The 24,502-nt window shown below is 36.9% G+C and overlaps 1 protein-coding gene across 1 annotated transcript in view; it reads left to right on the forward strand.

Annotated features, from left to right (window-relative positions):
* Positions 1–200: 200 nt before the first annotated feature.
* Positions 201–24,502, forward strand: part of LOC139734577 (NADH-cytochrome b5 reductase 3-like) — a 32,629-nt gene continuing 8,327 nt past the window's right edge. The window contains exons 1-5 of the mRNA XM_071645357.1: positions 201–221; positions 20,712–20,861; positions 21,582–21,654; positions 22,315–22,421; positions 23,884–24,013. Coding sequence (XP_071501458.1) covers positions 201–221; positions 20,712–20,861; positions 21,582–21,654; positions 22,315–22,421; positions 23,884–24,013 — 481 coding nt within the window. The remainder of the gene's footprint in view (positions 222–20,711; positions 20,862–21,581; positions 21,655–22,314; positions 22,422–23,883; positions 24,014–24,502) is intronic.

The raw sequence follows: 24,502 nt of genomic DNA on the forward strand, positions 1-24,502 counted from the left end.
ACACAATGCGGCCAGCGCAGCATGTACAGTTTAGCGGCAGTGTCTAGGGTACTCTTGGGGCGAGGCAGGCCAGGGTCGTCGTCGTGTTCTCACGCACGTTATACATGTACACAACGTGCATGCGAAAGTACAATTGCTGCATGCTATTTGCTAGCTGTTGAGCGAGTCAGCTGTGTGGTGCTCTGTGTCGAACTCCAAAAATGGGCGTGGAAGAAGCAATGGTAATTTTCTTTCGTTATTCGTAAACCTAATCGCCTCATTGTTAATTGCAGTTTGGTTAATTTCTGTCACAGATACAACGTGGGTAAAGAGCTCATGATGAGGGGATATAAATTACTCATATAACTTTGCAGTCAACAGTGCAGTGCAAGGTCGCTCGTTCGATCTCACTGCTTGCTGTGAGAGACCTGACCTCTCACTGTCTCAGTCTCGGCTGCATTATTATCCCCGCATCGCGGGGTAACAAAACCATGCTGCATGCTGCTTGCTATGCTGATGCGATGGCCCATATTGCCATAATATGGCCCATGGTTTCATTTGTAATGTCCTGCTCAAAAAGAGGGTAGGGCGTAGGTACAATCCATAGGAGCCCCTGTGCAGTGGTAGTAGTGTCATACAGTACATTATTAATATTGGTGACTGTAGTTTCAAGTTTATTTTACAGCAGCTCGTAAATCGGGCTCAGGAATTTTTTTATTGTATGGACATGGGCGCCTTTTAACGTTACTACTACTAGACTCTAACTAGCCCCGGAGACCGCGCCGCCAGGCGCGGTCCTGGCGGCTTCCCCGCAGTTTCGCTTATGTTATAGTTCAAGTATTCTGTGCGCTTGTGCAAGTGATTGTGAATTCTGTGAACATCGGTGAGCTGCTTATAAGACATCATTTTGTGCATCACAAGCAATGAAATGCATCAAACAGTCGCCGATGATAGTCATTTAGGTTTCATCGACCCATGTAAGTATTCCTAGTAGTTTCTGTTGAAAAATTAAGGAAATATAGCGCCGCAAAGGCACCCGTTTGTTCAACATGAAGATCTTTTATGGGAGCACGGCGCAGCCGCCACACTGCGTGTGGCGGCTGTCGCAGTTAGACTCTAACAAGCTAGTATGCTTACTCGTACCACTACCATGTTGAAGTTCACTCGGTGGTTTATAGGCCTATGCAATGTCCATGTTTTGGTAATCATGTAGAAATGCACACCTACCGTTCGCTTCGCCGTTTGTCAATCAAATTTTGTACAGCTATTGGAGATGCTAAATTTAACCATATCAGAAAGTTTTGTGGAATTAGAAAGCCGAAAAGGTAAGAAAAATGAGAAATCGGAGTTGAAAAGCACGTCGGTCGGGAAGTAAGAAAGTAGTGCACCGCCAATTCGCAGAGAACGATTATAATAATCGATTCTGGTAGTCTCTAATTAGCCACTTACAATATCGAACTTGACTCGTGCAATACGTGTAGCCCCTACTTTCTTTTTTCGTATTTTTTTCCCTTATTGTTAGCTCACCTGAGTCGAAGGCTCAAGTGAGCTTTTGTGATAGTTCTTTGTTTTCATTGCCGCTATCATGATTATCACTATTCAAATTATATGATTATTCATACCAGGATTAAGACATCGATCCTTTCTTTAAGAATTGTGGCAAGTATTGATTTTATCATGACAAAAGTTGATAATAATCATTCAATTTCAATAGTGACGAAGGGAATAGAATGAGGTTGAAGGAAAAGTGAAAGAAAAAGGTTAGGCTATATTAGGAGGGAGAGAGAAAGAGAGAGAAAAGAATGAGAAGGAAGTTGAATTCAAAGGAGATTTGTTTCTAGTAATCTACATAATTTATAGGCCTAATTCAATAAATTAATGAGAATAGTATTACAAAAAGCGTATTTTATACAATCATGTATTGATATTGTGGACTTCTCATAAAGTGCTCATTTTACCTAAAAAGAAACAGAATATTAAAATTGAAATGGTAATAATACGTATGCCTTTGATTGATAGTTCAACTTATAGTAGAAAGTAAATGTTTTAATGATAGTATTTACTTTTCCATTTCATTTTTTTAATTATGTATACATCGCAAAAACTGTAACCCCAGTATTTGGTTTTGTTATGTATTAAAAATCCATTTTATTGTGCAATATTCATGATGGATATTTTAATTCCCATGTTTTCATATATCTTTTACTACTTTGTACACATATTATCCGTCCATCATTTAGTCAGCAAAAAATGTTGACAGATTTACAGTCACACGCAGGAAAAAATGAACTAAAACAATAACAAACAGACGCATCAAGATCACTTTCTATCTTCCACATTTTACTGTCGAGCCGACGTAATTATTTTGGTTAAACACCAAACTAGCGGCTGTATCACAGACTACAACGATCGATTATCATCGTTATATCGCTTTTCTACATAATCGATCATCCATCATGCTACGCTGACGACAGAGCCATCGATCGGCGTACTTTTGAGTCAAAATTCGCTACTTTTCTTCTGTAATTGACTATGAAATTTCTTGAAACCGTCAGATATGGTCCATCTTGACATTTCTGATAGCCACAAGAAGTTTTCATTGACAAATTTAGGAAGGAAATGGTAGGTGTGCATGGTGTGCATTTCTACATGATTACCCATGTTTTTATCGCCTGCTTTGATTTTCAGTGCACACTGTTCAAAACGTCGGCACAGAGTGGTCAGACTGAGACAGTCAGAGCTGAGCGTAGCTAGCCTAGTAGTAGCAAGCTACTTTTACGATGTCATGGTTAATTACCTTGATGTCTACATCCAGGCCAGGTTCTGAATTGGAAAAGTGCCTAACCGTAACCGCCAGTCAGAGTAGACTACTGCTCGGGGCCCAGGGTGACCCCAAGGCCAAGTGTCAGGGCCAGGGGAGGGGACCAATAAGGAGCCCAATTTTTCACATTTTCACTTCAGCCTTGGGTCTCGGTGGTAATTCACAGTATCCACAGGTTTCCCCTACTACTCCTAGTAATTTACTACAGGGGCGACTAGATAGTAGGGTCTAGGGTACTAGCATAATTTGCATAGATAATATATTTCCAGTTTCACCATGAGTCATGACCATGTCGACCAGCCAAGAGCAAAACAGCCGCCAATACAATTATTGAATTAATGCTGTCCTGTTAGTGGTTCTTGGCCATTCAAAGCCACCATACCCTGGTGATGCTAGCAATAGCTCGCTAAATTCAGTAGGGAGTGCATGTATACCACTGGGTGATATTACCAGGCGAATACATGCATGACGATGATGCTATATGGTACAAATTGTAATGCTTTTTGTGATTGTACTAGCTATTATTCAAAGGGTGTGTACAGTTCTGGTTGAGGTGAGGATTTAGCTTTTAAAGTTTTGGGAGATATTCAGAAACAGCTCTATGAGATGTAAGAGAACATGCAAGGGGTATCTAAAGTCTATTTTGATGAAAATCGGGTTTGAAATGCCTGAGATATATCCAAAAACAAGGTGAAACAAAGAGATCCTAATAAAAGGCATGGCCTGTGGCCTTGTATTATTGTCACTTTTTTGGATATCTCAGCTGTTTGAAAACCAATTTTCATCAAATAAACATGGAATCCTTCTTAAAATTCATGCTCTTTCATATGTCATAAGAGGTTTCTCATTATCTCACTTAGGAATGTACATTGTACGAAACATTAATCCCCACCTCAAATAGTATTGTATAGTCCCTTTTAGCGATCGATCGAAGAGCGAGTCTCTATAATATTTTCGGGTGCACCCAGCATTATGGCTGTGAATTCCTTTTTGACTGCTAAAATGAGCTGTAATGATGGCGCTGAGAAGCTGAAACATGCAAAAATACTGATTGTCAATGTTACCACTACCTGGTACGTCATTTGAATGATCAAAGTGTATAGTTTGGGGGTCACTCATAAAACTTCCATCTGCCCAGAGACTCCAACTCTCCCGTTTTCGAGGGGAGATCTCCAGCCGAAAACCAATTTTTGCAAAATCTCCCATTCTCCCGCTTGAGATTTAATTTCTCCCGCCCTGGCTCTGTGTCTCCCGATGGAAAGGATTTCTTACTTATTGCTATTGTATGTTGAAAAAATAATCCTTAGATAGCACCAGAGAGCATCTAGAACCCTAGGAACTTCGCGCTTCACACACATCAACTTGGAGTCTCCCGTTTGCTAGGGAGTTCAGGCAGGAGAATCTCCAGATCAGAAGGTGCTTTGGGTTGGAGTCTCTGTCTGCCCTGAAACTCTAGGATTGCCCACTGGGTGCTCTCACTGGAACGGTTGTAAAATGTGCAGTGCACTGAAAGGAGACAGGACTGGCAAGATTGGCTTCACAAGTTTGCAAAATACAACAGCTGATGAAATATTCAATTATTCTTCCATTCAATTCAGTTAAATTCAATTCCATACATGCATACAAGCATACAAGTAGCATTGTACCTGTACACAACAGTTGTAGATCTATGCCAATAAGATTAAAGGACAAGTTCACCTTCATAAACATAAGGATTAAGAAAATGTAGCAATATTAGTAGAACACATCATTGAAAGTTTGAGGAAAATCGGACAATCCGTTCAAAAGTTATGAATGTTTGAAGTTTTTGTGCAGTAACCGCTGGATGAGAAGACTACTGCAGTGCACGATGTCACATGCGTACAACAATATAAGGAAAATATAAAGAAAATTTCACAAAATTTCATCTTTTGAAAAAAGTACACATTCCCTTGACTCGTTACCGACATATGTCATGGGTAATATTATTCCCCCTACCTTTAGCAAGAGGCAAGTCAAATGCTCTTTTATTATGCGAAAAAATTTAAAATATGTTGAATTTTACTTACATTTTCTTCATACTGTTGTACTCATATGACATCACAAGCTGTGGTAGTCTCCTCGTCCAGCAGTTCCAACACAAAAAGTTAAAAGATTCATAACTTTTGCATCGATTGTCCAATTTTCCTCAAACTTTCACTGAAATGTGTTCTACTAAATATTGCTGCATTTTCTCAATCCTTATGTTTATGAAGGTGAACTTGTCCTTTAAGTTCTGGCCCAAACCACCTGTCTGTAGTGTGAATAGTGCATGGCGATGTTCCTAGGAGATGACCAGTTGGAACACACAAACACACATGCATGTATTGTAGTTGATTGTCCTAGATATTTAAAAGCCTTTTCAGGAAATGGATTGATTATACTGGGTCAGCTGCCAAACAAGGTGACCTTCAGACAGTCTGTTCTTGCCTTACTTGTGGTATGTTGTTTTGGACTTGTCTTTCTTCGTGTTGTTATAGCACCTGGCAGGTTTTCAGATACTGATTCTATGATTTTTCAGGTCTGTCAAACAGAGAACTATTTTGATCTCTCTTTAGATCTCTTTTTTCTTTTTTTTCCTTTTTTTTTGTAAGACACCAGTATGCATGATAGATTCTTTTCACAGAGCTACCAAGTCTCACGCATTCTGCGTGAGACTCAAGCATTTACAATTAGGGGCCATCTCACGATCTCACGCATGGCACCCATTTTTCTCATGCATCGGGCGAAGTCTGCAACTTGGGCCTGTAATAATGAGCATAGCTCAAAAAATAAAAGTGATAGTTGCAACTGAAGGTATATTTCCTTTTTGTCTTTCAAAATAAGTAAGAAATAATCACTTAAGTATTATGCACCTGATCGCATCATTAAGAGGTCTAACCGCTAGAAATTAAAAAGGCTCCCTACCGTGGGAGGCTTCAGGGAGGAAAACCCCTCCCACACCCTCGCTCGCGCGCACATTCGCGCGCCGAGATGCCGAGTCATGAAAATCTCACTCATAACTTTTTTTTTAACTTGGCACCCCTGTTTTCATAGTAAATTGCATTAACTAGAGAGAGAAAAAAAGTAGAACTGTGCAATTCAGTTCATGTTATGTGCTTGTCTACATGAAAATTGGCTGTGTCTACCATCTCCAAGAAAAAAAAAGTGCATTATGCATTGGTGCATTATGCTTTTTGTCAATGTAAAGTTATGTTTGCATTCATTCATTTAAATATTTGACTACATTTGCAGAAGGTTTTGTGTGCTAATTCATATGTTAAATATTTCATCAACAATTACAAATGTCATTCTGAATATGAGTTGTTATTGTTGCCTATTGTTGCCATGGTCTTTAGAAGGTACATGTGCGTGCATGCTGAAAGGAAAAGTTTCCCCAAACCAAATACAATTTGATTGAGTGAATGCAGCAATATTATAGTAGTCCTAACAGGTTAGTGAATTTTTGAGGAAGTTCTGACCATCTGTCCAAAAGTTATGATTTTTTTGATTTTTTTTGTTTTGTTTCTGTGCTATTTTGTACCATCACTGGATGAGAATACTGCAACAGTTTGTGTTGTTGCTGCAAAACAACATTATCAAGAAAATATGAAGGACTTTACTGCAGCATTTCATTTTTCTAGCATGGCAAAAGAGCAGCTGACCTTCAATTGTACCTCTTTATTGTACCTCTTTCAGAAAGCAGGGAGAATAATTTTACCCTTATCATTTACCCCTATGTCTGTAACAAATCACAAGAGTGTCTATTTTCCATAAAACCTGAAAATTTGTGGAAGGCTGCTTTATAACATTTTTACCTCCGCCAAGATGGAGGTTATGTTTTCATTACCGTTGGTTTGTTCGTTAGTTCATTTGTTCGTGTGCAAAATAACTCAAAAAGTAGTTAACGGATTGGGATGAAACTTGCAGGAAAGGTTTAGAATGACACAAGTAAGATACGATTAACTTTTGGTAGTGATCTGATAATTTTGCCTACTGACACCATTTTTGAAAAAAAGAACGATAAAAATGCAAAATCCGGGGTGCCCTGGCCGAAATCGTAAAAAATCCAAGATGGCCGCCGTTTTGGCTTTAAAAAGACATTTTTTGCTATAACTCGGCTATTTTTTGGTCTATTGTGATGGTTTTGGTGTCTAACCCCATGTTTTAGGGGTCAAGGAAATGGATTATCATGATAATTTTAGTGAAAAACCTAAGCTTCTACATGAAACTAACCTTTTTCCCATATTTAGGGTTGAATTTCCTTCTCCTTTACCCCTACCCCAACCGCCATTTTTTGCCTTCCCCCCCCCCCTTTTTTTAAAGTCATGTTAACTACCATACTTTTAATAACAAGTTCTAGCAATCCATTTTTTTTTCTACCGACAATACAGCAAGAAATATACAAATAACTTACGGTATACATGTATGTGTTATGCCAATACTGATATGTGGCTGGTGCATTAAGAATGCATGGTAACTGTGGAACCAGTATTAGATACTGTATCTGCTTTATAGTGTCCATTAACATTTTGGTCCTAAGACCTTTAACAATATATATAAATAAATATAATAATAAATAATAACAAATAACTCATTATATATGGTTTACATATGTGTCATGCACATATCGGTATATAATATAGTGTGGCTTGTGCATTCAGGATGCATGGTACATTGTAACAGAAGCCAGTGCTTATACTGTATCTGCTTTGTAGTGCTGATAAACATTTGGTATTCAGACCTGTAGTGCATGACACATATGTAAACCATGTATAATGTAAGTTATTTGTATTTCTTGCTGTATTGTTGCAAGAAAACACCATATTGATAGCTAGAACTTGCTATTAAGAGTATGAAAGTAGTTAACATGACTTGAAAAAAATATGGAAAAAAGTGCAAAAAATGGCGGTTGGGGTAGGGGTAAAGGAGAAGGAATATTTATTATTATATCTATTTATTTATATTGTTAAAGGTCTTAGGACCAAAATGTTAATGGACACTGTAAAGCAGATACAGTACAGTACTGGTTCCACAGTTATCATGCATTCTGAATGCACCAGCCACATGACCAGTATTGGCATGACACGTACATGTATACCGTAAGTTATTTGTATATTTCTTGCTGTATTGTCGGTAGTAAAAAAAAAAACCAGATTGCTAGAACTTGTTATCAAAAGTATGGTAGTTAACATGACTTGAAAAAAATACGGAAAAAAGTGCAAAAAAATGGCGGTTGGGGTAGGGGTAAAGGAGAAGGAAATTTAACCCTAAATATGGGTAAAAGGTTAGTTTCATGTAGAAGCTTACGTTTTACACTAAAACTATCATGATAATCCATTTCTTTGACCCCTAAAACATGGGGTTAGACACCAAAATCATCACAATAGACCAAAAAATAGCCGAGTTATAGCAAAAAATGTCTTTTTAAAGCCAAAACGGCGGCCATCTTGGATTTTTTACGATTTCGGCCAGGGCACCCCGGATTTTGCATTTTTATCGTTCTTTTTTTCAAAAATGGTGTCAGTAGGCAAAAAGTCATCAAACTAAGGTGTGATGAGCATGTTCTGAAAATGTCACCCTCTATAGCCCACCTCTACTTCTATACTAGTATTGGGAAATCGGGCAGCTTTCAGCACACAGTACAGTACGTACAATTTATGTTTGGAAATCACTGATCTCTGTTGAAGAACAAGATCAGTGCGGATGGAAATGGGCTGCATGCTTGGAGGAGGTCTGAGCTCTCAGAGTGCTTCTCTAGTCTTTATATTGTTCTGCAGTGACGTCAAGAACTCTTCCATTGTTCTAATTCAGCTTTGGCACCACCAAAGCTTTACAGATTCATAACTTTTGAACAGATTGTTTTATTTTCCTCAAACTTTCACTGTCATGTTCTACAGATACTGTATTCTGATATTGTTGCATCCACTCAATCCACATGTACGTGTACATTGTACATTATGTACAGTGTGTAGGTCCCTACATATTAATATTGTGTATTTGAGAAAACTTCCCCTTGATAATGAAGTGAATGTTGTACAGAGTCTACGTATTACACTAGCATTCTGGTAGAAAGTTATGTTTTGTTTTGTTTTGTTATTTTTTTTAATAGAAACTGAGGCAACCATAAAAAAAAAAAATAATTCAAATAATTCACTTCAGTTCTTCACTTCTTCTGTCATTTTCTTTCTTTGTATTCCCCTCCCTTTCAACCCCGCCCCCTTGGCTCCTTGTCTAATGATGCTGCCGTCCTATTGGTCCAAATCGCTGGTTCCCGCCCCGCCTCATCCCCACTCCGCACAATGATCATCCCATGCTCCTTGCACTGTAAATACATAGAAGGTAACACACTGTAACACACTAAACTCTGATTTGTTTAATACTCATTAGTGATGTTCCTCTTTGATATTGAAAGCCTTCCAAATTTATGACTAAAGATCTGTCACATAATTATATGTGGCACAATTTCCATATTTTAGCTCAAAATTGTAATCATGCGGATTTAACCTGCGCTATCACAGATTTAGTGTACATGTACATGCTCCAATAAACTAGTCATTATGTTGAAGAACCTGAAAAGAACTACCGGTACTCAAAATGTACATCCTGTAGCATGTTTGTGAAAACATTTTGAAACTCATGCCCTCTTTTGAAAGTCTTCCAATTTTTTGGCTAAATCTTTGCTAAAAAAGTGTTCGGGTTCCACATTTAATCTCAAAATGCCTATTAATACACTGATTTAGCCAGCATTTTTGAAATTTACAGAGCTCTCCAATAAAATGGAGTCGGTATAAATGGAAGAACCTGAAAAGGAAATTCTTCAAATTCATCCTGTTGTGTCTTCAGGGCACTGGTACTCTTGCAGAGGACTTTTTACAGGAAAAGGGTTTGATATTTGTCAAATCTCATTGGCGATTAAAAGTTGAATATTGTTATTTTCTGAAGGGGAAGAAATAGTACCAGTGGTTGTACTCCTTATAGCTTGAAATGTTGTCTCCTAGCTTTGACAAGAGAATTTTGTTTGATTGAAGTTGATTGAAAAGTGCTGTGATGATTAATACAGTTCTACAAGTATTTTTCTTTCTTTTTACCAAACATAGAGGATCTTTGATCTCAAGCGTTGAACTGTTTCTGACATTTGATCACTTAAATGCCAAATAACACTTGAATAACTTTTTTTGAACAACTGGAAAGCGTTTTTGAAGAGGGCTGTCCCTGTTACGAGAATTTAGACACCAAGGTTTATTGTTATTATTGTGTCAATTGTTGTTGTACAATTTGTATCAAGGCAGCATAATTTGTACAGATAAAAAAATACAAAAGAATTCCGACCTTCTGGGACTGAAAGGGAAAGGCTAGTATGACCAAGCGTTGTGGGACCGGACAGGTTTTGGGACCGGACGCATATTGTAAGTGCGTCTGTGAAATGAAAATGACGCACCCAGGAATTCTCACGCCGTTTTCAGAGTACAGTATGTTGTCTAGTATATGAGGAGTAAGTCTTGAGGTAAAGAAGGGTGCATAGGTAAGTTTTCACGCGCGAACTTAAGACGTTAAGTGTCCGGAAACACATCCCCCCATCATACTAGAGTTGTGTGTGTACACAACATTATGTAGCATCCTTGCCCAGGGTATGAAAAGTTAATGTCACAGAAATTACTTGTACTGTTAGTACTGGTAAGCTTTGGGAAGTCCTTGGCTGTTGGTCAATGGAGGGCAAACCCAGTGCCAAGGATATACGGTCAGTTTTACAGTAAAGGGTGTAACTTTGATGTGGCAAGGGTCAAAAATTAAAGTTGTGTTTCCATTTTTATCTTTGCTTTTATTTTATATAGGAATGTCTATATTTTCAATATTTTGTCATTCCAGAGCTTAATTCTTAGGCTAAATATGAAAAATGAAGTTACTATTATGGAATTTTAGATAAATTTAGGTAAAAACAACAAGAATGTTTTGGTCACCCACAGCAACCAAATGAAGATAAATGGTGGAGGTAATGCAACTTTTCATTTGCTGTGAACATATATTTGAAATATCAAAACACTTTTCCCCCAACAGATATTCGCTCTTGCAATTATTTGGATGTGAACTTCAAATTTCAAGGTAAAAATGGTACCTGACAAACTATTTTTAAGTTAAAAGAATGTTCTAGAAGCAAGAGCCACTCTAAACATAGCCCTAAATAATCTCTTGGTAACAAACATTTATCAACCCAAATCCCAAAGAAATTTGATTATTTTTGACAAAGTTGAAATTTTCAGACTTGTGAGTTTCGGAGGCTTCAGTTAACAAACTAGTGTGTTTCGGAGGCTTCAAAACTGCTAACACAAAGTTCTAGTCCTGTATTCACTTAAAATGATAAAACTACAGTAAGCAACTATCACTACATGCTAGAATAAGAACAAGGCATCAATAAAATGTGAATAACAGTATACAGATGTACATTTTATGGCAGTGCATAATGTTTACCCTTCATACAATATGTACTTATTATTATAAGGAAATTGGCTTCCACAAAAGTGAATAACAAACCGTGTACACTTTGAGCAATGCTCAGTTCGAATTTATGACATTACATGAGGCAATATGATTCTAAAGGAAACTGCAACAGTAGCAATAAAAGTACACTGATTAGGAACATTTTTTTTTTTTTTTTTTTTTTTTTGCGGTTTAAAGTTAGCAGCAACGCATGTTTCGGAGGCTTCATCATGACTGTTAACATGCAAAAATGGCCCATTTTAAAGGTGATATGAAGTACATTAATGCAGCTGATTGTTTCCAAATAACTAACAATGTTGTAACATGTAAAATAGTATTTATTTGTATGCAGAAAAAAGACTTTCCAACATATATGTTAAGAGACAAAGAAAAATATTTTAAATCTTTATGCTCAGTTGTATACATACACTGTATTTGCATATCCATGACTTTGGCAATGCAGAACATGATTAGGCTACACACATGAACAGCTGTATGCATTTGTCAAACTTTTCATCATAATGCAGTAAGAATTACTTTCAATGAGTTAGAACTGTAGCTATAGACTTAATGCAAAGATTATGTTTGCTTGCTTTATAAGTGCAGTTTGTGGGATGTATATTGACATAAACCACCCATCATAATTGTTTTATATACATATGTACATGTGAAATCAATTTCAACTGTTGATGAGAAAGGGATAGAAAATATACTATGTGATGGCATGACGGTTAGATTACAACATAGCATTGTAAAATATAGAAAGGGGAAAAAAGGTTTATAAACATTCTTTTGCATATATGACCATGCCTGATATCCCCTACTATAGCTATCAAATGCAGTGATCATGGTTATAGAACAGCACTCTTAAACACCGATCAGCCATTCCATGTAAGGGTCATCATCAAACAGTCATAATCAAAATGGAGTTGGAATAATCAATATATTGGTGATATTATCATGGAGCTCAATAGAAATTGAAATGGTCAAGATCCCAGTCATCTTTTTGAATCGCCTGTTGAAAAGATAAATGTACATGTACATACCCTACCCATGACTGTGTACGAATTTGAATTAAAAAAAAATGTTGACCAAATGTATAGTTCCCTATAATATTATATGATAGTTAGAATTTTACTTTCTTTTTCTGTGGTATACAAGTCACCCCTGTTTCATATCATTTTCTTTTTCTTTTTTTTTAAATTCTTCAAAGGCTTTTTTTTATAGTTATTTTATAAAATTCCAGTTTGTGTGACTCCTGTGACAGCTAGGAGGCCTGTTTTTGAAGGTACGCATTGAGAAATTGCTAACAGAACTTTTACTGTTTCTAAAAATGACAACCTTTTTAGCAAAAAATTGAAAAGCAGCAAATGTGTTTAAATATCTAAGTTTTTTAGAAACCCACAAGTTTGTTTTAAATAGTATATGAACCCACAGACTACAGTTTTAACCCTTTGAATTTCAAAATAGTTAGGGGCTTGTAACTTTTTCCAGAAAAGCCAGGACTAAACAGATTATAAAGATTTCAATCATTTCAATATTGTTCTTCATGAACATAACTTCTCCAGTCACCCACCCATGTAAACTACATGTACCCCATGGCAACAGGCTATTTATAAGTAGAGGTCTATATGTCATTTATAAACAATCCTATCCCAACCATTACTGTCCATTTACTGCACTGAGAACTACATCCGCAAACATGTCATAGAGTCTCACACATGTATGCGAAGAGATGTTTCGTAACACAAGTTACATTTTGTTTAATCAAAAATAGTCAAGTGGTCACTGCCAGCATGATAAAGTATGGAAAATAGGGTATAGTATCAAGATTGTGTTGCACCTTGCATGCCTTAGATCTGACATACAGATTGATATGAAAACCTGTCTGAATGAAGTAATCAAATGTCAAAATTCCAAAACAGTACCCTGTTATCCAAGTCACACCACAGAAATGATAATCTGCAAGATGTTAGCTATTGTCAAATCCAATCACAAATTTATTGATTAATTATTTTCCTCCAAATAAGTATTGGAAATGAAAGCCAAAGAACTTGTTAAGAAATGGAAAGCTGAAAAAGTCAAGATTTTAGTACATGGCAAAAACAAATGCCATGTGAGTAACAATGGAATGGATTTGTCAATGGGTTATAAATGGACATGTAAAAGATTGTGTTTCGAAACTATCATACTCAGATGATAGTGAGTCGAAAGTGTAAAAATCCAAAAAGTATTTTCCACCATTTGCTCTGGATCATGCATAAAAGATACAACCTTAAATTCAAAAGTAATATATTTCTTAGTTAAGTGTATGCTTCCCTCTTGAATAACCATCTATTAAAGTCCTTGAATCTTCAGGACAGGAATAGTGTTCAGTTCTTTAAAAAAAAAGTGTATTTAACACTAAATAATCAATTGTTTGTTCTTCATTATCAAAGTCTAACCAGTCAAAAGAGTGATACAAATATGGTCACAACACTTCAACTTCTCTCAAGAGTAAAAATGAGTTATCCAACTTATGAACATTGATGTATCCACAACTACTTGCTTTGTTGCACTACTGTTGCATGATGTGGGCATGCACGCAAGCTGGAAGTCACTTTCATTACTCACAATATCTAGCCTGTTCCATTGTTTCAAAAGGAAACCTACAGAATAAATGCTTTTCATACATTTAAACAACTATCTACACCTTGCTTGAGGAATCATTAAGTCTCATTCAGTCCACACAGTTATTTGATAGACTTAGAATTACAAAATGGTAATCAAAACATTCCATTTACATGCTGTTAACATAAAATGAAGCCTCCGAAACATCTGGAAAATTAATCTGGTATGCCTTATGTTTTTATGAAAATCATGTATGTTATGTAGAAAGTGATGGGTAAATTTGTCTTTTTTAGTTGATATACACTGTTTAAACATATTTGTGCGGCAACATCCTCATCTGCTAATATTTTATTGCTGAATGAAAAGGTGAGTTATGTGTGACACGTCTGCACTGTTTAAGAAAAATAGGTAAATCGTATAGTAAATCTATATTGGTGAGTAAACAAAGCAGCCAGAACACTGAATGTGATTAAATATCTTTAGATATGTCATAAGCGATCATTGGGTGGGTGAACAATAAATCTAATTTGATTTTGTCCAGAGAAAATCACAAAAATGCAGTGTTAACATCCTTTTGAAGCCTCCGAAACCACTTTTTCTCTATAAAGTGTATTAGCTCAAAAAATTATTGCAGTATCATAATGTTTTTATTATTTTTGTTGTCTGTCCATGTCTGTTGATGATTTCATGGCATAATTTGGGGCAGACACTCAAAGAATTTATCAGAAATGTCAAATTAGATGTTTTTGCTGTTTCGGAGGCTTCATGCGTCTCGGAGGCTTCACGTGTTAACGGAAAATTTGTATTGTCTCCTATTTTCAGAGAGTTTGGCGGATCTTAACTATTTTTGGTCTATTAGGTTAGGGCCCCATATCCTACATTTTGACATATAGATTAGGTCACTTCTCTTATCTATATTCATATTATTTGACTAAACACTTTGTTTCGGAGGCTTCAAAACTGCTAACGGAAATTTCACTTGATGGAATAAAATTATCACAAAATTTCAAATAGCCCTAGAATCAAGTAAACTTTGATGTAAGTCTAAAGTTTAGCTGTACCTTACTATTTTCAGCATAAAAGAAAGTAACCAAAACACATCCACTGATCATTACTGTCCATCAAAGTTTGTAAACAATTGTTAACGGAAAATGAAGCCTCCGAAACCTCAAATTTGAAGTCATAGTATTCTAAAATAAAGGGCCAGAAACAAACCAAACTAATTTGGTCATTTCAATTGACCATACAACTATGCTTTTAACATAAAAAATTAGATCTCTGCAGTTGCTGTAGAAAATTATTAACATTTCAAAAATGTTATATAAATTTCAATGCAACAAAATAGTCATTTTTAGGGTACATATGTGACTGTCAAAACAAAACGCATCAATACCTGGACCTGATTATGCTACCCAAGGTGGCTACTCATAAGGTGACTCACATGGGAAAAAATCTTTGAGATCTGTAAATCTATGTGTTCAGGGTGGGCCAAAAGGCTAAAAATTGAAAGTTACACCCTTTACCGTAAAACTGACCATACATGTTGTACCAGTACATACATTTGTATTCATATCAAAGTGATGGCACGTAAAAATGCCTGGGGTGGTGTGGGGGGGGGGGGGGGGGGGGGGGGGGAGGGGGGAGGGATATCTTTTGTTTCAGCAGATTTTGCAGCCGTGTACATTGTAGCACTTTATGTCTCACAAGACAGCATTCAACCAGCATTCAGTCAGATTTATTTCTTGCACAAATCAAATGCTAGTTTTGCAGTGCTTGCCCACGTGTGTGCACATTACCAATACATTTGCATGGATGTCAGTTAGGATCTTGAGACAGTAGAGACCCTTGGTCTATCATAGACATGGTTCCGATGACGTCATCAAGCCCTGGCTCAACTTGACGAAGGGCAAAATCTGCAATGCGCGGCAAGCGCGCTACATTGTAGCGTCAAATCCTATGCCCCATCATCCTGTGCAATTTAATCAGGCCAGTCAGACAGGCAGGTAGAACTATGACTTCTGCTATATGGTGATAAGCACAATCAGGGTATGCAATCATGACTTTCTCACTTTAAAAAATTGTAACTTCTAAAAGAATGCACCAACTGACTTAAAAATTCACATGCAGCATGCTAAGACATCAGTAATCACATATGTGACACTGCACCTCAAAACAAACAAAAAGTCGCCAGACATGAATTTTTAGTTAAGACCATATTCTGAAAGAGCAGACTTTAAGCTTTAAAATGATGTATAACTCAAATCAGATGGACTCTCCTAACCTATCTAAATATTGGAAAGAAAGCACAAACTCAGGAAAAGTGTGAACTGAGAAAAGAGGCTCTGAAGTACAGTGTCTATTCAAGCGCTTAATCTTTACCAAACCGTGCTGGCTGTGGGATGAATGGGACAAAAAACAGGAAGTAAACCACCAGAGTGACAACAATGAAGGGATTATCAGATTAACCTGAAATTTAGCATGCCTCATAAACACATTCTGTCCATAATTAATGCCAACTTTCAAAGCAGTAGCACTATCCTCTCAAAAGTTATTAGAGTTAAAAGTGAAGAGTGTGGACAAGGTTTTTCAGAAATGAAAAAGGGATTCTAAAGAAACACCTAATCACACTATTCTACCAAAAATGCTCGAGATAAACTGCTAAAAAAACACACTTTCCTACCCGTTTTATGATACCAAATTTTAGCATAATGTAAAAGAAGACCCGCTCTTTCAGAAAATATGAAAAAGTCAAGTTCGGCTAGGTTGACCCATTTCACTTATTTTCAGTCCTCACGCAAAATCAATGTGTGCGACTTTATGTTCGTTTTGAGGTGCACGGTCACATATGGTAAGACAATAGCTAATTTCTTCTCATTTACTGTTAATTATTAAAGGTTAATTACCAAAAAGTCCCCCAAAACCCACGTAATGCGTCAAAAAAAGCGTTTTACAACTTACGTAAAATCAAGATTTGAGGTCCATATTTTAAGTCTACCCCTATGTGTTTGGTATCAAATTAATGGATTTTATCCTGGCATTGCTTGCATGCAATAAAAAACAGTGGTTCTTTCAGCTGGAGAAAGTTATAAGGTCTGAAGTCCCGTCCTGGTAGGAGTGTAATGCTGGCTTATTTTTGTGACATTGTGACCTTTTAACCCATGCTGTACAGCTATACATGGAGAAACAGCTTATTTTTCTGCTTTTCCTGAAAGTACTGAAGACACACTACAATATGGTGCGCTGTTTGCCAATAAATGTTCAGCCAGTTTTGAGTTTTGAGCCATTTTCAAATGCTGAGTAAAATAAGTGCAGCCGTTTTTCAGTATTTTCAGTGAGGTATATCCTAATTTGACTACTTTCAAGAATCTTTCCCCCTTATTGAATATCCTTGTTTTTTTAACCATGAATTGTACATATGTAGAAATCTATTGTGTGAAAATTTTAGCAAATTTGAGCAATAGGAACTTATTTTTTGATATTTTTACAAATTGCTGAGCATAAAAAAGTGCGATACACGCCCATGTTATACTGCATGAAGGTCATATGATAAGTGTTCAGTGTTCATATTTCAATGCTAGTTCAATTTCTAAAGATATCATAAGCAAAAACATAGTATTTTGGCTTAATATGTCATTGTTTGAGTGTCACAGCTTGGATATCAACTCAAGTCATCATAAATCTCACATTCATTCTTCTATCTGTGTTTACAAATATGAGAATTGATCCAAACACTGTGCACACATTCAAGGTCAAACTGTACAGATAATTTTTTGATGAAAAATATAATATCTTCCAAAGTACCAGCCCTAATTTCATAAAAATTTGTAATAATGGCCACTATATGTCTGTTACCTATTCCTGAAAGTTTCGCCTCTTCACTCTATGGCAAAAGTGAAATATAATAAAATATGTAAAAGTGGTTTTATTTGAATTCAAAATAATGCCTACAAAATTGATCATCCATTTCGAGAAGTGAAAATATGAAATTCATTCATATTTTGTGATATGTCATGGCTCTGTGCTGGTGGTGAATGAAAGGGATATTTATCAGGAATATCTAACAGCAATATCAGATGAAAAAAACATTCTTCTTTTTTTTAATGAATTTTTCCAATATATTAGTCATTTCAATGTAATTCGACACCCCTAATTTAAATGCTAATTTATGCGCAGTTTGATGCAAAATTTTGACTCGTTCTTTACATGAAATGAAAATTTGAACACTCAGCTACAACAAACAACAAAAAAAGCATTTTCACCAAGTTTTTTCATTTTTGCCCTGTTACACAATTGCACACCCTGATTGTGCTATTGACCATTATTATACACACACAATTTGTTTTTGCCCCCAGGCAACACATTTTTTTGGTTGTTTTTTTTTTTACGTCACGGAACCTCATCTATTGGTTGCTGTGTTACTCAGTAGGAGAATATACACTTGTACTGGGCCCTACACAGAGTGTGCAAATTTGTCATCTTTTCCCCATCATATAACTGCATTTTACTATCATAGCCGCGATGTGATATATATTTTGCCATCATTTACAAGAAAATGTACATCATTGGGACTGTATACTATCAGTGCAAAATCTAAGATTTTGAGGGTGTTGGAAGGTGAAATTGTGACATACAATGTAAGCCGGTCTTTGTGTACTTACTGTATACGCTATAATTTTTGCGTACATAAATTTTCGCGAATTGCCGCTGTCACACATTTTCGCGAGTGGTTAAATTCGCGATTGGGGGACCAGAGAAAATATGAAGTGGCAAAGAAAGTGTGAATTTTCAACTTACTAGCAAATAAGAATGATACTAGTTATACACTGCATGAAAAAAACTTACCAAACTCTGCGAACTAGTAAGTCAGAATTCAACATTTTTGAAGTGGTTAAGTCCATCGCGCTAGATTTCTGACGAGTGGTCCCCTTGCGATAATGGATTGGCTCTCTACAGTATTCGTAAGTAGACGTGGACGTGCGTAAACAAGCTTAGCCAGTATGGTCTGTTCGGTAAGCCGTGACATGGTATACTAGTACTGAAATGTTCGTATCATCAAGGCAAGGGATTCATTTTGGAAGGTAATATTTTCGCGTGTTGTTAATTTCGCGAATAGCTCCCGACTCGCGAAATTCGCGAAAATAAAACCCACGCGAAATATATAGCGTATACAGTACATATAGTGGGCAGAGCAGTCTAAACGTTTGCCAGTTGAACGCGAGTTTAATCACACTATTCAATACATCCATCCCCTGTAACCATATTGCTCTTAAATAGCATAAATGAAGACTCTAAAAAGATCACCTACAGATTAGTTACTACATTGTACTCTCTGTATATGTAGATCATCAGGCATCTTTTCATGCTAACCATCACTTTGTTTGCTTCTCTATTACATAATATGCCATACATGTTCCAAAAAAGAAAAAATACTCGTAGAGATGATTCAAAAGCTGCAGCTTTTGATGTATCTCTGAGATATACAGCATGTTTGATAATTCTAAGATTTTATGGCTTCTACATGTAAAGGTGAACAATTGTAGGTGTTAACATGGAAACTGATTCCTCCAAGCAATCAGTGTTCAGACCCCGTCGTGGGAAGAGGTGTTATTATTGGTGTCATGTGTCCAAACAGGGCTTGAAAAGATCCAGTGACAGTTTCTGGCGACGTATGCATTACTGTGACATTATAGATGACTTTAGTATACGTGTACGTCCATAGGTGCAAGGTTTTTGGGTGCATGAAAACACAGAAGAAAAAGTGCTGGTTGTTTGCCATGCACCAAACAGGGTAGATACCCTACAGTTGTACACGTCATATTCTTATACAATTGTGTAACCTTTTGTTTTCTAAATTTTGTTACTTAATACATAATGTACACAAATTACTTTTCAGAGGGTGCTTCAATTTTATAAAAGGAAATACAGTACAATTTAAAATGACTCGGGAAAAAAAAAAGTTTATTCTTCAAACTGCCTGTAATAGATTGTTTTGTGTGAATTACGTGTACAGTATATGTATCCTGCCATTCAAGAACATACATATTTTTTTTATGTGTGTGAGGCATGGATCTACAATAAGCCAGTTCGTACATTCTGCTTTGCGCATGAGCAGAAAAAGGTCATTGGTACCAAAACGGCCATCCTGACAGCGTTTTGCTATTTAATCTTTATTTGCCTGCTTGGATTTTAACACCCAAATGTCCTTGAATCACCTGTTTGTTTGTTTTTTGTTTGTTTGTTTGTTTGTTTGTTTGTTTCATTGTTTTTTACTGTTTGTTGATTTTGACATTTGGGAAAAGCCAGCTGTCATGTGGAGTGTTATCATCTGAATGCTTGTTTCATACATGTGAATCATGTCACAAAGTACATTGTAAACTAAAGCACTGATCGTACAGCAGTACAATTCTCGACTAGACAGACACACTTTGTGTCTTTTTAGAATTCAGATACATGCGCATACTCAGTGCTTTTCAGAAATATCACAATATTTCGTGGATGACAATTGTACAGTGTACCAAGTGAATTACTGCCGTGTCTATTTCTGTAGTATTTCTCCGATGAAAATAGTGCCAACATATTACTGTGGAATTTATATCATTTTGATTCTGAAGTGCATGCACCTTCTGATGTGTTTGAAAGTCAAATGAATTCTTGTAGTGTAATCAACTTTCAGTGTTTTGTGTCAGCTTTGTGTGTGTGCAGTGTAGGATGTTTTGCTCACATTTTCACCTTGACTTTGAAGTGTTGGAAAGTCCAGTGTGCAGTGTAGTGTACATGTACATGTACATGTAACCACCTTGGTGTTTATTGTGTGTTCTGTGTACAGTTTGGTGTGCCCGTCGTGGTGGGCATCGGTGCTATCATCCTAACCATCGTGGTGGGAAGATACTTCTTTGGCCAGAAGAAGCCAAAGGGGCCACCCAAAACCCTCATCGACGCAGACACCAAGATTCCTCTTCAGCTTGTTGACCGGGAGGTAAGACATGTTTCTTAGCATTCTTCATCTGCATTAATTATACAAGCCCTTTATACTTGAGAGGATTTGATATTTGTGAATTTTGCAAATAACTGTTGGGCCGCGAATAAACAACACACAAAAATGTTGCCACCTGATCTTGATCATCTTCCCTTATACTAGTATACTAGGCGTGATAGTATCAACATGCTCATTTTGCGGCATTTGGCGCTTTTGAGTGCGACGAAACCATGGCCACAGCTGCAAGATATGCTTCTCATCAACATACCTCAAGTGTGGAGAGTTTTATAGTGATCTTGGTTTCTGTGAAATGACAGAGTGAATGGACAGGCCTTAGTGCACTTTACAATGTAGGATAGCCTCGGTGCCAGATGGTGAAAGCAACATCTCACAAAAATGTCTGTTATCTCATTCGCAAAAATATCTGTATGCGAATATAACTGACAGCTTTTACAGTACATGTCTGTCACTACTGTCAGTATACAAGAAGAGCTTTTTACATGTCAATTTAATATAAAAGTCTCTATTAAGTGGTGTATGGTGTCAGCCAAGAGATGATTATTAAAACCAGTGCGTTTGTCTTCTGCTATAAAACCCCACTAAAGTTGAAGTAACTAAACAGGGCAATAAGTCTTGATTGATTGATCATCATCAGATTTATCATGATCTTTACTTTTTGTAATGTCCTGTACTTTCCCTGTGTGTGTTGTGTGTATCCAGGAAATCAGTCCTGACACAAGGCGCTTCCGGTTTGCTCTGCCAACCAAAGACCACATCCTAGGACTTCCAACAGGTGAGGAACCTTAAATTTGCACTCCATCTCGCCCCCCTTCCATTGTCCCTGCCCCTCTTCTAGTCCCCACCCCCTCCCCCCATCGTCCCCATCCCCCTTCCAGCGTTCCCTCTGCCTAAGAGAGAATTCATGGATTGGCAATGATAATGATCAAAGTATTGAAATATAGAAATTACTGGTCAAAAACAGACATTACTTGTCAATCGTCTTGACGCTTGATTACGTTTTAAATAAGATGGACAGTCCTATCTGTAATATGCCCCACTTCATCAGGAATTTATGTGGGGGAATGATAATAACTTTAAAACTACTGGAAATGAGACATCAGCTATATTCAGTCTTGACCTCTAATAAGGGTTTAGATAAATGCACTCATCTTAATGTTGACCCCCTACATCATTGGAAATGAAGGGGATTTATGGTTTGATGCTAATGATGTTGACTTTGAAACTACTGGTAGAGGGAAATGCATCATCTCTGTCAAATCATGATACTTACGAGCGTACGAGCTGTACAGTTTTTTTTCATCTAGTACTGTTTGTGCTACTACTACCGCCATTTCGCTACTATTTGGGAGCAAACATTTATGGTGTCTATATTCAGTGGTACGTAATGTTTGCCTCGTCCCTCTATCAATCCTTCCTATTCCACTCCTTATAGGTCAACACATCTACCTGACGACCCGCGTGGACGGCAAGCTGGTGGTCAGGCCCTACACTCCGGTCAGCAGTGATGACGACAAGGGCTACGTCGATCTCGTCATCAAGGTAAGAATAAAGTCATGGCACTGGTCATCGGTCATCAAATCAAGATGACGGGGCAGCATCAGATTGATGATTGCAATCAAACTGTTTTATACTCACTGCCTATAGAGGGCGGACTCTGTAAATGTCTGTGATCTCAAGAAAACTTAAAGTTGCCTGTCTTTTGTAATTACTATACTTTGCTCTGCTCTCATGTTCTCCGAGCACTCACAGAACAGTTGTACAGGGCATACTTGAACTTTTGAACTCTAATGCGAGTCAATACCTATTGGCTCCTCATTGGCTTCAATGATCTATTACTTAATAGTCTGTACCCACTTCGTCTAGTACCAATTTACGTAATCTCAGCCCACTTGGTATATTCTGTTTCGTCTACAACAGTTCACCTAATGACCATAGTCTGATTGCCACTTAGCCTCATTACATGTACCTGTTGGTCTACTTCCAGATGGGCTATGCCCATTTTGTCTAATGCCCACATTTTATTACACAAAATAGGGGGGGGGGGAAATAGGGGACAAAACTGCAGTTAGACCATCTGATCATTAGATGAATGATAATTAGCCATAGGCCTTCTGGGCATTCAACAAAATTGATAGTAGACCAAATGGAGAAGTGGGAACTGGGAGGTAGACCTTCTGATATTAGGCCAAGGGGCAATAAGCCTTTGCTCAGTGTACACACAGAGCAGTTTACAAGGCGAATTGCAAGTAAGCACACCAGTACCTACGTATGCAGTTAGCATAATTTCTTTGATTGTAATAAACCAAAACCAGAGCTGCCACATGTCCCAGATTCTGCAAGAAGATCCCAGAAAAATTGATTAAATCTTTACAGCTATACAAAAAAAAAAAAAAAATCCTCTCCTGATCTTGAAATTATTATAGCATATATTTAAATTTGGTAACATACAAGTATCCCCTTCCCACAGTCCCCCTTCCCATTCAGCTTTGTGGAACCCTAAATGAGATTTGATTATTTAAAGTAATAAAGTCAAAAGTAAATTTTTAAACTAAGTGGAAACTTGTATGCGTAACAAACAATAGTATTCAAAATGAAGAACTCAAGCTAGATAGTCTGACAAGTTTATAGGGAATTTTAAAATCTTTGCTCTTGTTTAGCATGTTTAATGGCAGATTTCAGTGACTCTTTATATTTACATGAAGAAATCAGTACAAAGTAAAAAGGAAAATCGACTAGAGTTGTACAGTTCATGTAATTTGAAGATTTGATTCAGATACTGTTGAATACACCATGCATTTTGCAGGTCTTTATTTTTCGCAAATTTAGGAAATCAGGTGCCAACATGAATAAGACTGGCACATGCACATTTCTCTGTCCGCAGCTTTACTTCATGACTGCAAATCTAAACACTTGCAAAGCTTTTGGGATGTCCAGATTTGCACACACTTTACTCGCAAAATATACAACATATAAAGCACCATTATCATCTTTTTCATCCAAGGTGTACTTCAAGAATGTCCACCCCAAGTTTCCGGAGGGAGGCAAGATGTCTCAATATTTGGAGGCTCTTCCCATCATGGACGCCATCGACTTCCGTGGTCCTAGCGGTCTCCTGGTCTACGATGGCAGAGGTAATGGGGCCATTCCCTGCCGGGCTAGACTTCTGAAAGACCACGAAAATTGACAGATCTCTCAATGATCTGCGGGGTCTTAACGATTGCTGTCTGATGTTTCGGTGAATCTTGTGGTCTCTGTGATCTAAAAAAATTTAAAGGATTCAAAATTCAAAATAATCTTTCTTGAAAAAGACCTTTCAGTGGTGTTGAAACAGTGGAATAACATTAAGAGATCCATACAAATTTCATACTTGCCAACTAATAAGATTTTATCAGATTCAGTAAGATTTTTTACATTAAAAATAGCAAAATAAGATTTTCTGTCAGAGAAAAGATTAAAAAAAAAATATTTAGATATACCTTTCATGTGTATTTTCTGAAGATTTGACTGAAAGTAAGATTTTTAACTTCAGTTTGCATATAAAATAAGATTTTTGCAATCTACTAGTAAGATATTTCATCTTGAAATGTTGGCAGGTATGAAATTTGAATGATTGCATTCAC

This window comes from Diadema antillarum, unplaced genomic scaffold (assembly GCF_040938485.1).
Source record: "Diadema antillarum isolate AM-2024a unplaced genomic scaffold, OU_Dant_1.0 scf00000026, whole genome shotgun sequence".
Lineage (NCBI taxonomy): Eukaryota > Metazoa > Echinodermata > Echinoidea > Diadematoida > Diadematidae > Diadema > Diadema antillarum.